We start from the raw sequence: 17,094 nt of genomic DNA on the forward strand, positions 1-17,094 counted from the left end.
GGAAATTTAGGAGTTATACCCATTTCAATTCAATACCCTACAAGTCCTTTAGATAAAAAGTGGAACATCTATTAATGTGGCGAAAAGACAAATAGAATGATGATACTTGTATATATTTTGGTTCATTAATATTTATGTTATATTTACAAACTTTTCTTATTTGGCTTATAAACACACTTTCCTCTGTAAAATAATTAATTTTAATAAAACAAAAGCTACTAAAAATATATCATTTTATTTACAACATTTTACAAGTTTTATTTACAGTGCTATAAATGTAGTTAATACAATAAACTGATTTGGAAGAAGAATATATGAATAGTATGATTACAAAAAAAAATAACATATAGAGTCACAAAATAAGATAACAAATCAATTCAGAAAAAGTCACAAGGTATAATGGTATTAAGTTATCTAATGCATGCAGATAATGTAACACTAAACACAATACAAAAGCTGAAGTCCAAAGTATTACAAAGTTGGATCAGAATTATCACTTTTGAAGGGGAAAACTGATAGATTAAAAATTTGGAGCTTCTTTGAAGAGTTAGCCAATAGAAGAGTTCTGGGAGTAAAGCTGTTATAAGAGTAATTGAATCTATGAAAAGAATATAAAAAGTCTGCACATACCTAGTTGCAATATTGGAGAATAATAAACAAATATTTTGGAGAGGAGTTTGAAGCAGGTGCACAGGCTGTTGATAATTTTAAATAGAACTATTAAGTCTCTTTGATTTCTATATACCTCAAGAGAAGTTCAGTATACATTCTAATGCAACATATTCACAGTATACATGCATCCATACAATGGCATGACAGAAAATTGGACAGTCTTAAGTTTCAGTTTAGATGCAATGTAATAGGGGGACAAAACTGTAGACCAGTAAATGAAAAGGGATCTAACCATGGAGAAGGAGATCAAATAGCAGAGATGTAAGAAAAATCTTTGATGGTTCTCTTCACAAATCCAAGTAGCTTCATAGATTTCTGTAATGTTGTGGAAATGTGTGATTTATAGTTAGAGTCAAGGTTCACACCTAGATCCTTGGTTTCAAAAGTAGAATATATGGTTAAATTGGTTGTAGTTAAATGGTTAAATTGTAGTATGGTTTACTATATTCGAATATTATTGGGGGATGAGGAAGGTGCAAATGAAAACTATGACATTTTGACGCATCCAAATACCATTTTGTGTGCTCCACTTAGAGGCGATCAATATCCTTTTGCAGACTTCGGCCTGGCATTTGTTTATTTTAAAGCATTTTAAATCGTCAGTAAATATATAGTAAATTTTCACTTACTTGGAAACAACATATTAGATAGTTGACAATTAGATTAAACATTACACACAATTATCATCTAAATAAGGAAAGCTATATAGTGCCTGAAAGAAAGACTTTGATATGTAAGTAATAAAACCATCAACGAATTGAAACAATAATTACATCTATAGGCATGATAACAACAGAACTAAAAAACCAGAAACAGAGAGGAATAACACCAGCTTTCAGAACAAACAATTACTTAAGCAAATATAATAAGCACCAGAGCCAACATAAAAAAACATTTATACAGTGGGGTATAACAAACTTAATCAAAAACCCAACATACAATATTACATCTGTTAAACCCGTAGAACCTTAAACAAATGTATACCAGAACACAAAAGAGCTTTCAACAACAAAAAACAGAGTCTACATGCACACTTCACCTTTTATATCATAATAATTCGTTTAGTGAACAATTTCAAATCCTTAAATTAAGAAATTTATGAACCCTCACACTGCACCATAGTGAAAAAAAAGGACCCTTCTGGCTGTATATCTTTTTAACTCTATATACACACAAAATTAAAATCTAAGTATATATCTACACATTTCTTTAAAAAAAAACCTTAATTTGTGTTAGTTAGAGGTGAGAATCACTATATGATTCATGCAGCCTTGTTGACTGATATCGTATATTACAGCAGTGTGCATCACATGCCGATTCACACAAAAACAAGTCCATATGATTCATGCGACCGTGTTTATCAATGTAATATCGTTTATTACAATTATATGTCCATTTCCACAATATAGGCCATTTTACAGAAAAATACAATTTTGCTCTAAATGAATATTATTTATTTCCAACTGTTAGCCCGTAGGTGTTTGTTGATTTCACTGTGTACTCTGTGCAATTCTTTATACTGTGAAAATGAGTTAAAAAAAAAAAACAAGAGAAACTAAATAGTGTAATGAAAACAATATTTTTTTAATATATAAAGTTTTTGTTAATTTCTTATTAAAATAACAATGTATTTAAATAATAGTTTTCGTTAAAAAATAAATATATAATAGTTGACTTAAGTAGTTTTTATCAGTAACCCACTTTTCAGGCTGTGAGAATCAAACATTGGTTCACATATTTCAGAGGCCAAATATAGTTTCTGTTGCTTACAGCCGACTATGTTTAAACTGCATTAATGATACTTTGATATGAGAGACCACAATTGCTTCTCAGAGCTTTCATAATTTGTGATGTGTGAGCGTTACAAATGCGTGTGTATTCGATATTTGATTCTCGCGGCTTGTCAATTGAGAAAGACAAAATGCTGAAATAGCTGTAGTGGGAAGAAATTATAATAAAAGTTATAGAGATGTAGAAAACAAAAGTTTTCAGAGTTTTCTTTTTAGATAACATTAACTATAAGTAATGATCAATTTCGACGTAAACATTTTTAATAGCTAATATATGAAGTGAAAAGAAAGTATGAACAAAACATGAAGGAATGGAACCAAACAGTCATTAAATTGTAAAGATAAATAATGGATCACCTTTTTGTTATTAGGAAACAGCTGGAAAGGAATTAGAAATCCAATCAAGAAATACCTCTAAACAAGTTAAATAAATTCAATGGATATGTCCATATAATAAAGTAATATATGGCTGAAAGCACAAACGTATGGTTTGCGGCTGGAAGTAAAAACGTAAAAACAAAACAAACAAACACCTAACCCTCAATTTTCTTCTTCTTCTTCTTATTCTTTTTTTGGGCTATGTTCTAGACAATTTACCCAGTTTACTTCGAGGGTAGACACTTTTTGTCTTGCTTCAGCAATCAGTGTCTACCTACACTTATATTCTTCCTTTGTTTGTTTTAGGTTATTCTACATGTATACTTGTGCTGGTTTTTTTTTTCTTCACAGGCTAAAATATTAGTAATACAACACAACAAAGGTATAAACTTTTCTCGCTCGGGGGTAGCGTCCAAGCTTTGCACACACCAGAAATGCTACCAACGGATAAGGTAGAAGCACCCAGGACTGAAAGAAGGAATATCATAGTTTATAATTTAATATTAAAGGTAGAAATAAAGTTGCATAAGGTGCTTATTGTATTTTCATTAATATTTGTGAGAATTGTACAAATATTTATGGGGGTGGGAAGTTTAGTTTTAGCTAATTCGGCATACAAGTCAAAGTGTGGGTTTTGATTTAAGTGACATTCTAATAAAATATGGTTTAAGCCTCCCACTTGGCCACATTCGCAATAAGGATCAACTTTGACTCCAATTCTAAATAGATGAAGAGGGGATGAGCAATGGCCCGTTCTCATACGGATGATTGTAGTTAAATGTCTCCTACTGATATATGCGAATTTATTGAACCATGGTAGTGTGTGGATTCGTTTATTAATTTTGGCATAGAATGAATTACTTGTGCCATATCCTTCGTACCATTCAGCTGCCCAATTAGACCAAATCTCTCTTTTCAAGTAGGGTGTAAAATTTGAAAACTCTAGCTTGATATTCATGGGAATATTCAGGGAACGACCTATATTGGCAAGTTGGTCGGCCTTGTAGTTTCCAGTGATACCAGTGTGTCCTGGGATCCATGCTAGTAAGATTTTGATATTATTGTTCCTTGCTAGGATAATTCCTGTTTTCGTTAAATACGATATATGTTCTGTGTCTTTAGAAAACCCTGTTTTTTTAATTTTTTGTAGTGCACTTTTGGAGTCAGAAAAGATAATGGCTTCTGTGATATTTTGTTCCCGTATAATTTGGACTGCATGATTGATCGCAGTAACCTCTGCTGTACATATTTGGGTATGATTGGGTAGTTTAGATGAAAATGAATAGTTTATATCTGGGGAAAAAACACCAAATCCCGCATTTCCCATTGTGTCCGTTGAGCCATCTGTAAAGAATTTTTTGTATGAATGGAATTTTTTGACTAAGTTCACAAAATTCATAAGATTGAATTCATTTTTTGTAATATTTTCATTCAGAATTCCTAATGGTTGAAGTTGTAGTTCCAAGTCATATTCATGGCAAGGAAGAAGTTTACTGGAATATAGGTTCTGCAAATAAGGTTGGATTTTTCTGATAGTTGCTATCAATATGGGTTTTTCCTTATTTCTCCAGTATTTATTGTCCATATTACAAAGTGCTTCTAATTCAATGATTGATTGAATGACAGGGTTGTTTTTAATGCTTAGGTTTTTTAGCAAAAATTTTGTGGTGAGCCATTCTCTTCTGTATTTTAATGGCAGTTCTCCAGACTCTGATAACAAGGCTTGGATTGGAGTTGACTTCATGCATCCTGTGATAATCCGAATACTTTGGTAGTGCATCTGATCTAGTTTCTTCAATATATATTTAGGGCACGTAGATAGGAATTGACCCCCATAGTTTAAATGACTTAGGATAAGTGCTTCATGGATCAGTTTTAATATTTTTGGGTCACTGCCCCACCATGTTCCACACAAGGCACGCATTACATTCAGTGCTTTACCTATTTTGACTTCCAGCTGGTTAATGTGTGCCTTTCATTTAAGGTTCTTCTGTAAAACCATTCCTAGGTATTTAATTTTATCTACCCACTCTATATGTTGACTCTTATAACTGATATTTCCAGGCATTATTTTGGTATTACCCCTTGTAAATAAGATAGCTTTAGATTTGCCCACAGAGATGTTCAAATTATGATTGTCCAGCCAGGCCTCAAGATTGACTAAATATTTGTTTAATTTTGATATCATATTTTTAACATTCACTCCCTTGACTAGAATTACAAAATCGTCAGCATACTGTATGACTTTAGCATTTTTGGGGAACACTTTGTGTATTGAGTAGGTATATATGTTAAATAGCATTGGACTTAATGGTGATCCTTGTGTGAGTCCAGTGCTAGTGGTATTTGGGCCATGTACTAACCCAGAGTTATCTTTGACAAACAGTTCTCTGCATCTTAAAAAGTCATATATGAGGTTAGCTAAATCATGTGGTATATCCAAATGTATTAATGTAGAGTACAGTTTGTCAATATTAACATTATCATATGCTGAATGGATATCCAAGAATATTCCTATTGTACATTCATTATTACTAAATGATTTTTGGATTTCAGATGTCAAAAAGGATAGACATTCTAAACATCCTTTACCCCTTCTAAAACCTAGCTGCAATGGTCTGAGGATTCCCTTATTTTCTATACGCCATTCCAACCTATTTTTGATCATTGATTCTAAAACTTTACCTACACAAGAGGTGAGGGCAATGGGTCTATAGTTAGTTGCAGTGAGTTTATCTTTCATAGGTTTTAGGATTGGAATTATTAATGACTGTTTCCATTCAATCGGAATGGTCCCTGTATTTAAGCATTTGTTAAAAATTTGTAATAATAGTAATGATCCTGAATGAGGTAGATTTCTAATCATAGAGTATGAAATTAAGTCAAGTCCCGTAGCAGATTCCTTTTTAGAATTGATTATGAATTTGTATTCATTAAAGGTAAAAGGGGAACTTGTATTGCTAGTTTGTATACTTTGTTGATATAACTGTATACTGGGAGGAGCCAAGGAATTCAGTATCTCTTGTGTCATATTAGGATCAGGAAGGGAGTTAATTGGGCTATTACCATATCCAGCTATTTTCCTAACTTTATCCCATATTGTCTTGATTGGTGAGTTTCTATTAAGGCCTTCTGCAAATTTCCTAAAATTATTCTTTCTTTTTTCTTTAAGGAATCTTCTAGCTATAGCACATTTGTTTTTTACTATTAAATAATTTTGTAAGTTGGGTGTTGATTGGAATTGCTTTGTTGCCTTAATTCTGTCTTTAATGACTTCAGCGCAAGATTCGTCCCACCATGGGATATGATACTGTTTATTAACATTTGATTTGTACAATGGGATGGACAACTGTGCAGCTTCATTTATTAGATCTGCAAATGATCGGTAGTTCTCCCCTGGAAATGATGTAAATGATGACTCTAATACTGAGGTATATTGGTTCCAATTAGCTTTTTTGAAGTTTCTGTTATTCCTTGGTGGCATGTGGATGGTAATGTTTTGGACACCAATTTTGCACATTGTGGGTAGGTGATCACTAAATCCTAGGTCAGGAATTATTTGCCATGATGATCTGGTAGCAATATTCTTAGATGTTATTGTTAGATCCACAGCTGATGATCTTTTTGGAGGTGGTGCTATTCTGGTATATGAACCATCATTTAAAAAAACTAGTTCCAGCTCATCTAACGTTTGGAAGATGTTTCTCCCATTGGAATTATTACAAGGGCTACCCCAAGCCTCATGCTTGGCGTTCAGGTCTCCCATTATTATTACTGGTTTGTTGATTTCCTGGATCAGTTTTATCCATTTTTGTTTAGATATGGTATTTGCATTAAGGACATAGGCATTAAGTAGGTTAATTTGAAATTTAGATAGGAAGATTGCTTGCAGTTGAGAGTTGTTATTAAATTTATTACATACAGATATTTCATAAAATTCTACTTCATTCCTTATAAGGATGGCTATACCACCATATGAATCATCTCTATCATCTCTAATTACTTGATAGCCCTTGCATCTGATTATATGGTTATTATTTAACCATGTTTCATTTAGCAATAATATGTCAGGATTGTATTCTTTGATAATTATTTTTAAGTTATCCACATTAGCATTATATGATCTCATATTCCATTGTATTATAGTCAAAGGAGTGAAAGCTTTATTTGTTATTTTTATTTTGGGCTTAGTATTCTGAAGCATCGGATACTGTCCCATCTTCCATTAACTCATAGGTTATGTTATTTGTTGAGCTGCTTTGAATTGTTTTATATTGTGATACATTAGATGAGTTAGGGTATAAGTTTCTTAGCAAGTTGTTTACAAAAGATCGTACCATCTCTTTATGTTGTGGTGGTAGTAATGACATTGCATGGGAGATTCCATGTTCAGTTTCCTTATTTGCACTGTAAGCTTTTGATGTTGATGGCATTGATTGAGAATTTGTTGCCCAGTTTAATCTTCCCTCCGGATTAATTAATTGAGCACTATGTTGTTTTTTGTCATATTCTGTCATGTTTGGTTTCCTTCTTTTGGTGGGTTGAGATTTGACGATTTGGTTATATTTTGGTATACTTGTGTCATTCTTTATGGCTTCTATTCTTCTTTCTGTGATATCTATTATATTATTAGGCTTGGATTCTGTATGCAAGACAGGAAAATTCTCTTCGTTCAAAGAGTATTCCCTGTTTTCATTTTTTGGTATTTGCATGTTTGCTTCATAATATGAGATGTTAGAGAAAGACATTAGGGCTTTTATTTCTTTTTGCCGTTGGAATTCTTTACATTTTTTATCTTTAGAGATATGATCATGATTTTTACAGTGTATGCAGTATGTTTCGCAATTCGAGGCTTCCCCGTGTTGGTTTTTCCCACAGTTCTGGCACTTTGGGTTCCCTCTGCATTGATTATTACTGTGACCATATAACAGGCAGTTTCCACACATTAGGACTGGGCTGACATATGGAATAACCTTCATGGGTAATCCATACACCAGCACCTCCCTGGGCAGTGCTTTTCCTGTAAATGTTACGCATATGGTGGTTGTTGGTAGATAGTTTTGTTCTTTTCCCTCTTCGATAATTCTCCTATTTAGTCTTTTTATGTCAATTACTTTACAGGATACTAATTTTGTTTCGATTGCATTTTTAATTTCTACTTCAGATATTTCTTTACATATGTTCCTTATTATACCCTTACTTATTTGCCGATTTAAAATCTTTAAAAACAACACCTAACCGGTTTTTCCCTTTACGGTTAAATTTAATAATTTGCTGTAGGTTTAGGTTAAATATTGTTTTAGCGATACTTAAGATGTGAAAATTCCCTATATTTTTGTCTTTTCCCTGTACATATACTTCGAAAGGACCGGAATCATATATATTATATTGGTTATTAATTTTTTTTCCACTTAAATCAGGCGGGGGGTCAGGAGGTTTATCAGGATCGAGGTTAGTGTTAGTGGTCTCCATTTTCGGCTGGAGGAACCGTGCCGTGTATTTTATTACTATTAAGTATGTATGCGGTAGGATCGGGTTACAAACAAAGGATTATTAGTAATAGCCTTATTATCTATAAATACCTTGAGTTTTTCTGCAATAGATGTTATCACAACAACGTTTGAGCACAGAAAACCGGTTATTAACCCTCAATTTTAGTACAGAAATGTCATGAATGACATTTCTCTCAACATGTTGGATGGAGGTAGCGATACATTTTTACGCTACCAAATTTGACAGGCCGCTCCGGAAGTAGCGTATCGGTAGCGGTTTGATTTTGCAGACTTTTACTCAACCGCGTCATAGCCCGTGATACTATGCCCCGTATTTATAGTCGGTACTCAAGCCCGTGCTTGAGCATGTGCTCCGCCAAGTCGAACTTACGTCAAAGTCATGCTCAAGTATTTGTTGTGTTCTATAAACGATACTTCGGGTATTCTCGTACAAGGTTGATCTCAAGCACGAAAAATTAGTACAGTAAAAGTAAGTTTCGAATAAATATCGAATAAAAAGAAGATTCTGTCAATTTTATCATAATTGTGACTAAACTTTTAGCGCCAAATTTAGTTTATGCTTTAGCCCGCGCAAAGTTGGATTATAGTATAGTATACTTACTTACTGAAATTTTGTATTTGGTATTAATATTTTGCGTTTGAAATTAATATTGGATTAACTATTTTAAGGTATGTAATATATTATAAAAAATATTTATTCTAGAGAATTAATTTCCATTTTGTTACTGTGTCTGAGGCATAATTTTAGATGTTCAATATATGCTTACATGTATATTTGTTTTTGGATATATTTATATGTGTGTAATGCGTTACAATCATTATAATTATATTGTCTGTATAAGCCGTACGCTAAATAAATTGGTTATCTAAATTTTAGATGAGTGGAAATGGCATGAAATATGCACCTTACTCAACAAAGGAAAAAGTTCTCCTAATCCAGCTGGTAACTGAAAACGGTGTGGTAGAGAATAAAAGGACAGACGGTGCTTCGACAATGGAGAAAAAGATGGCTTGGGAGTTAATAACAAGAAATTATAACTGCCAGCCTGAGGTCAACAACATCAGGACCAGCGACCAGCTTAGAAAATTGTGGAACAACCTAAAACAAAGGTAGAATACTTTTATTAGTTTAAGCAAATGCTTAAGTATTGACCAATAATTTTTTTTATCATAGGAAACGCAAAGAAACAACAGCACTGCGTCACAGCATGTTAGCTACAGGTGGTGGTCCCCCGATAAAGCCAGAGTGTGATGCAGTGCTGGAGTTAATAGAAGAGGCTGTTCCCAATATAGACGTCAGCATCGACTGTTCTTTTGATAGCACAGCAGTCTTTGAAAAAGGTAAATGTACTAAATTTGTAACTGTGCTTTACTCATAGTATAATTGTAGGCCAAAAACAGTTCAACCAGCTAGGAAGCTCAATAGCAGGACCATCAGTAGCCTCTGACCCCCCTCACTTCTTTCCCACTACAGAGTTCAAAGAAATGGACTTGTTATGTAAGTATGATGTAATAATTTTGAGCAGTCTTCCTGTACACTTAATAATAGTTTCAGGTAATACTTGTAGTGTGACACCTGCTGTTCATACAGAAGAGGATGATGATGATGTGCTTCAAAGTGGTAAGTGTTTTAAATGTAGTTAAAGCCATATGTACTTAACAATAATATCAATTTTAGCAAACACTCCTACTTCTAGTAGGGCACTGGGTGCTATACCACAAATATTGTCTGAAAATAAACAACGGTCCAAGAAAATGAGGGATACCATCAGACAGCAAGACGAGATTCACAGGATGAAAATGAAGATTTTGGAAGAAGATATGCTGAGGGCAAAAGCCTTAAGAGAAGCAGCTGAGAAGGAGAGGCAGAGAGCTACTGATGAAGTTGAATTAGCTTCATTGAAGTTAATAGACTATAAAAAAGGGTAATTATAGATTTTATCATGTTTGACTTGTTACTAGAATTTGGCTATAATTAATTGTATATTTTCAGGCGCTAGAAGATCTTTTTCCTTTGTTGGGTACTCTGCATTTTTAGAGAGAATGTTAGGAATAAGCCACAATATATTTATTTACATATTTTATTTACTGATTTTTTTCAATCTATATGACCAGAGGGCTGTTATCATAGATACAAAATTGTGATTTATTTTCAGAAAATAAATCACAATTTTGTATTTTTGGTAACAATATCTGGTCATAGACATCAAAACATCAGTAACTATAACATATAAATAAACATTGTGGCTTATTCCCAACTGAAGATAGTGTTAACTCAGTCTTACAGTGGCCTTTTCACTTTCGGAGCACTGAATGTCAGAGGAGGGTCTGTTTTAGCAGGTAGGCATTTGACGTAGAATCAGCGACGAGAGGGCGTTTTAAAGTACCTCGGGAACTATCGCTGGGACTACGAAGAATGAATCCTGCACTAAGGTCAGTCAGGCGGCGTCCTGGACTGAGATGTCTTTTGAAGATTTCAGACCCCCCCTCTATAAAGACGAAAAAAAATTTAAAAAAAAATATACTTTGTGTTGTAAAATCATGGTTATTTTCTTTCTATTCTCCTTCCTGTTTATTTTATTTCTAGATAGTATTTAATGTAGATTTAAGGTTCTTAATTATTTTAATTTCAGCTGGTAAGATATGGTTTTACCTTTTTATTTGTTGTATAGTCTTTTGTTTTTAGATTATGTATGTTTCTCTTTCAGTTTTTTTAAGTATTGATTGCTACATAGATCATATTTTTATGTTGTTTACTGAAAATTATTAAAATACTGAGTTTGCATAATTTTTAGTAAATTGCTGCCACTGCAATATATACATGTATATATACATGTATATATACATATATATATATATATATATATATATATATATATATATATATATATATATATATATATATATATATATATATATATATATATATAATTACATCATTTTTTTGTAATGTTCTAATTGTTTTACAGTTTACTCCTGATGAAGCTATAAAATAAAATAAAATAATCTATTTTATATTGTATTTAATTATAACTGTATAATTTTTTAAATAAAGAATATTAATATTCTAAATTTGTATAATTTTTATTTGGTAAGGAAAGGTTTTATGAAAGGAATAAACACTTAATTAAAAGGAGGGAAACTCCTTGTACTCAGTAAAGACATACTTGCTTAAGTTGTCTGAGCATAGTGAGTGAAAAACCCCTCATTTATTTTAAATTAAAACATAAAAAAATACATTTTTATAAATAAGACAAAAACATACTATATTTAACATAATATAAGTATTCAATAATGTATTCTTAAAATAAACAACTTTGAATTGAACTGAACAAAGATTAGATATAAGAAAGAAATAAAATAAAATATTGAAATTTTAAATGATAATCATTCTGACATTTTGAGAAATAAGATAAAACATACTACATCTAACATAATACAAGTATTCAATAATGTATTATCAAACTAAACAAACAAATGCCAATTGAAAAAAGCTTGTGTATAAGGAAGCAATGAAATAAACTATTGAAATTTTAAAAATAAAAAATTGGAAGAACAAATCATGAACAAGAAGTGTAATCAAGCTAATTATAATGATGCTGATATTTTGAGAAATAAGATAAAACATACTACAGCTAACATAATGCAAGTATTCAATAATGTATTCTCAAACTAAACAAACAAATGCCAATTGAACAAAGGTTAGATATAAGGAATACAATTAAATATTGAAATTTTAAAAATTAAAAGAACAAATCATGAATAAAAAGTGTTATCAAGCTAATGATGATGCTAACATATATCTACCTATAATAAGATAAGTATTCAATAATGTATTTTAATTCTTATGCAAAATATTGGTGAATAAAATGTCTCCTAAAATTTAAACCTCGTTCCACATCATTAACATTTCTATTTACTGGCACATCAATATTTTCTACAAAATCATCATCATCATTATTATTTTCTTGTAAACCTATATTATAAAGTACTGCTGTAGCACATATTATTGCAAGAGATGTATTTAATTTAGTTTGTAGACCTCGTTGAAGACAAGGAAACCGTCTTTTCCAGGTTCCAAATAGCCTTTCAACAACATTTCTTGTTCTTATAATACTGGAGTAAGTAGATAGTGTCTGCATGCATATCCACTGTCACCTATTAATAATCCTGGAATTTCACCTCTTTCCATTCTAACTCGTAATGCACTTCGATCAAATATCAAGCTGTCATGACTTGATCCGGGATGTCGAACAACAATATCCATAATCTCTCTTCTAGGACCTGAAACAACCTGCAATTTATTTATATAATGAGGGCCTGGATAAGAAAGATCAATCTATACCTGCACATTTAATGAAAAAAAGCCTTTTCTATTACGAAATACTTCCCCATTATTACCACCTGGATTAGATATCTTGATGTGGGTGCAATCAATACACCCAGAAACATTTGGAAAATAGGCAACCTCATAAAAACTTGTTATATTCCTCCTAAATCCTTGTCCAGTATGGGGAAACCCTACAAAATCATTTAAACGTTGAGCTATTAATATTGATACCTTTTTAATGGTGTTGCTTATTGTCGATTGACTAATACCCCGCAAATCACCAGATACAACCTGAAAATTAGATGTAGCATAAAATCTTAAACAAATTAACAATTGTAATATTGGAGGTATTGGTAAACCACGATTGTCTGCTTTTCGTAGACCTTCAAATACCAGAGGCAGAATGGTATCTGCAACGGTATCTTTGTTGAAACGATACCGTTGACGAAACATCGCGGTAAAACTCCATGGGATTTTCCATATCACGAATATATCGTTTTGGTATACGTTCCGGCTGATTTCCTTCTTCAATATGATCAATAAACTCTAAAAATTCTTCAACTTCGTCATACATTTTTTATTGTAATGAGAAAAACAAAAAAAATATATTGGAAGCGAATCGGAAAACAAATTTAACAAATATAAACAACAAAAGTTAGGTTAGGATCCCGTGCTCAAGGCAGGTCGATCCGATGCTTGAGTACGAGCTGTCATTTCTGCGTACTCAAGCTCGATTTCGTACTTGAGAACGGTTTATAGAACACAAATTTCATTCAAGGTCGACCTCAAGCATCGACCGATACTTGAGCATCGACTATAAATATGGGCCTATGCCGTGAGGTTACCAACACGAAATATTTAGGCGGTAGGTGTGTTCCTTTTTAGAATCACTTTGCCGAGTACACTGATATTACAGCCACTAGATATATTTTATTATATACGCGTAGAAATAATATTTAAAGATTTCTACTAATGTTAACTTAAAGAAATACACAATAATATGTTTCATTTAATTTGTATAAATGCATTATAAAGCGTTTTTATGAAGAACATTATTTATTCGGAACACACTGTAACTGTAATCGAAGGAAGGTGATAGTTTGGCATTAATTGGTAACACTTATTTGACAGTTGCGGTGTTGACTAATGTTAATAAGTAATAAAAAAAGTGTTGTTTTTCTTTAAGTATTCCATTTTACATCTTTATACGACGCATACAAGCGGCTTAAATTGTTTTCAACAAGATTATTTTTTAACTCTTGTTTTGTATCTATTTATTTATATTAAATACTTATAATATAATATATATTATATTTTTTTTTTTACTTCCATATATCGGCAGTGGATTAAAGTTACGTCGGATGCAGAATATAGCCAAAACGGAAGGCTAAGAAATTTGGGAATTATTGAGTTAATAAAAGAACAAATGGGATTCAGAGCCTAGTCGTCCCAATTCTACACATAATCAATGGCGTCCGATTTTCTAATTTTGTTTTTTAAATTTAATTTTCATTTTTAAATACAAGTGACATCACTGGTGACATCAGTTTTTATAAATCGTGAAGTAATAAAATTGTTCTCATTTTTTTAGTATGAAAAATTATTCTAATTCATTTTTTTAGTATAAATAGTATAAAAAATTATAGTACAGTCTGTTCTAGTCTACAGTCTTTTCAAATTTATAAAAATTGTAATTATGCGACAAAATTTTAAGTTTGGGGGATTTGAGCTTAAATTTGGGGGAATTTCAGTTCCTAAGTGGGGGATTTAGAAAATTGCATCTGGCAACTCTGAGTGGTCCGATAGCCCTGTGTTTACTTGGAGAGATTATGCTAATTTTGTTTGTATTTCTTGTATTATTGGTAAATTATTCGATTAAAAAAAAGGTATGTATTTTTTACGTATATTGTAATAATTGTATGAAGCATTTAGATATATATTATTCAGACAAATAATACGTACAAACTGTTAAATTCACAAATTCAGACACTGCTTTAGTAATTACAAACCCCAAGTCGATGTTAATTTATTGGTACAGGGAGTAGTAATATGATATTCTAACATATTTTTTTAATTACAGATGCCGAGACACTGCAGTGTACCAAATTGCAAATCAAATTATGCAACTACTTTAAAGTATGAAAAGGCCCAAAGTACATTCTCTTTTCCCAAAAACGATCACCTTCGTACTCAGTGGGTTAGATCTATTAACCGTGAAGATTTCACAGTAACTTCCAGTTCGGTAGTATGTAAAAAACATTTTGATGCAACGGATATTATTGAAAGTGAGTCATTCATTGATAAAAATGGTACGGTTCTTCAACGAAATTTGGTTTTTCCCAAGTTGAAAGAGAATGCGATACCAAGAATTTTTGAAAACCAACCGTCATATTTATCTAACCCAAAACCACCAACAAGAAAAAATCCTGAAACTAGACGAGCAGAAATAAGTCTCCGGGAAGAAAATAATATAAAAGAACTCAAAACAAAGACCTTATCGTGGATTTCAAGAAATTTTTACAAAGTGTTAGTGAGGGGGTTGAGTTAAAAAACTGGCAAATAAAAGTTGTAGAAGAAAGGATTTGTTTTTATTTATTAAATATTGACAATTAGTGCAGTGATGAGTGTATAAAAGTTATTTCAAACATTAACATTAGGAAGGAATTACTTGTATCTGTTTATGTGAAGGACATAAACAGATGTTTGTGGAACAGCTGTTAGAGAACTATATTTTAAAATTTGTGTGATTTTCTCCAATACTTTGTTAAATAACTTCACAAAAAAACAAGAATAATGAAATTATGACAAAGAAACTAACTAAAAGTTTAAAAAATAAATACCTGGAATTTCAATAACATTTTTTTAAGCCACTCTTAATAAATATAATATTCGCTCAAGGGATACTAGAATTCAATAAACTGCAAGTTGTTTACAAAAATATTAAAAGATTATTTTCTTTTTTTTTTAACATAAATTATGTAAATAATGTAAGCTGAATGCACTTGTATTACTTTTAAATTCTATTAATATTACACCTCATTGTATTCAATCTTTTGCAGTTTTAATAGATGTGATATATATGTACCTTATCAGACTATTTTGTACGATTTTTTTACTTAATTCTAACTTTATAGCGAATATTATGATGTTCCCCTTTTATTTATTATTTTGTTGGGCTCTTTACAGTCGGACTACTTCTAACAGCTGATGCGGCGTTGCCATTTTTATTTCACGGCTTGTAAGCTTTAGGTGGCTGTGATACTACTCGTTATTCATATGTTATTTCGGTATCGGTAGTAAGTCGGTAATCGGTACATAAAGTAATCAAAGTAACGATTTGGTTTGAGGATATGTATTCGTTACTTCGGTTACTTTAAAGTAACGAATACTTTGTAACGAATAGTTACTTTTTCTCCAACACTAAAGACTAAACCGAAACCGAACACACACCTGTGTTCGGTTGTTCTCTGGTGGTACCACGTGCAACACGTGCGTTCCACTCGAGCACTCGATCCACTTTTCTTTATCTATGTCCATGATACAATGAATACACAAGGTATGATATTGCGCATGACATTTGACAGCTGGCCCAGGAGTGTGACGTAGTTAAGATCGCCTGAACCACCTCGAACCCATTATTACAGCTTAACGTACACATTAATTTTAAAATTATGGTTAAAAAGTGATCTAATTTTTTTTAAATGTTTTGTTTTGGTTATAATTGAATAAAAAATATATTTTCAGTAGCGTAAAACCTTTACTTCTCCTAGAGATTCAGGCAAAATATTTATTTTTGTTTTCATACATATACTAATAGTATAAGTACTCTTTTTGTATGCAAATCCCTTGAAATTTAAAAATTTTCTGCAGAGGAAATACTGTGAATAGGTAAATAGTAGTAGATTTGCTTATTCTGATTCACTGTCACTCACTTCCAAGCAGTTTTACTGAAATAAAAACAAAATAGAGTACAATAGAGAAAAATCTGTTTTACAATTCAATATGGTATTTTAGATGAGTTATAATGAAATTTAGTAAAATAAAAAATATACACATTACTATAACCTACCGATTATTATATGTAAAATTTACTTATCAAACAATATAATAATATGAAAATAAGACACGAATTAGTTCAAACGCAAAACACAATAAATATCGACTTCAGACGACCTTACACCGGCAAAACAGAAAGTTTGTATAAAAACAAAAGTTCAACAATAATATCGGTTATCAATGGTGACTATTGCAAATTGCAAGTTATGAGATAATAAATATAGTTTAAAGTATCTCAATACTGACTAAAATAATTTAGATATATGCTTATATATGTGTCTTTATACAAATGGTGTTTAGTTACTATTTATTTATACTGTATAGTATTTTTTTGTAAAACTGAAAGTTTTTATTT

The 17,094-nt window shown here is 31.6% G+C and overlaps 1 protein-coding gene and 1 long non-coding RNA gene across 3 annotated transcripts; one reads left to right on the forward strand and one right to left on the reverse strand.

Moving 5' to 3' along the window:
• Positions 1 to 216: 216 nt before the first annotated feature.
• LOC140436936 (uncharacterized) lies at positions 217 to 8,618 on the reverse strand. The gene is made up of 2 exons (XR_011950335.1): positions 8,423 to 8,618; positions 217 to 3,308 (listed from the first exon to the last, which is right to left on the reverse strand). It is a non-coding gene; the product is annotated as an uncharacterized lncRNA (long non-coding RNA).
• Positions 8,619 to 8,982: 364 nt separating this feature from the next.
• On the forward strand, positions 8,983 to 10,869 carry LOC140435658 (uncharacterized). 2 transcript variants are annotated; one of them, XM_072524379.1, is made up of 6 exons: positions 8,983 to 9,022; positions 9,231 to 9,463; positions 9,528 to 9,694; positions 9,744 to 9,974; positions 10,032 to 10,278; positions 10,347 to 10,869. In XM_072524379.1, exons 2-6 carry the CDS (start codon positions 9,231 to 9,233, stop codon positions 10,351 to 10,353), a joined length of 885 nt encoding a protein of 294 aa, XP_072380480.1. In that variant the 5' UTR covers positions 8,983 to 9,022; the 3' UTR covers positions 10,354 to 10,869. The 2 variants fall into 2 exon arrangements, with proteins under 2 accessions (XP_072380480.1, XP_072380481.1); XM_072524380.1 differs by lacking the exon at positions 8,983 to 9,022 and having other exon boundaries at positions 9,033 to 9,463; positions 9,744 to 9,851; positions 9,903 to 9,974.
• The last annotated feature ends 6,225 nt before the right edge of the window (positions 10,870 to 17,094 follow it).

Source organism: Diabrotica undecimpunctata, chromosome 3, assembly GCF_040954645.1.
Source record: "Diabrotica undecimpunctata isolate CICGRU chromosome 3, icDiaUnde3, whole genome shotgun sequence".
Taxonomy (NCBI): Eukaryota; Metazoa; Arthropoda; class Insecta; order Coleoptera; family Chrysomelidae; genus Diabrotica; species Diabrotica undecimpunctata.

Bases quoted from the DNA above. Each gene is read 5' to 3' on its own strand.
- LOC140435658 (XM_072524379.1), top strand. From the start codon at position 9,231: ATGAGTGGAAATGGCATGAAATATGCACCTTACTCAACAAAGGAAAAA. The intron at 9,464-9,527 runs GTAGAATACTTT...TTTTTATCATAG, and splicing joins TGGAACAACCTAAAACAAAG to GAAACGCAAAGAAACAACAG. The intron at 9,975-10,031 runs GTAAGTGTTTTA...TATCAATTTTAG, and splicing joins TGATGATGTGCTTCAAAGTG to CAAACACTCCTACTTCTAGT.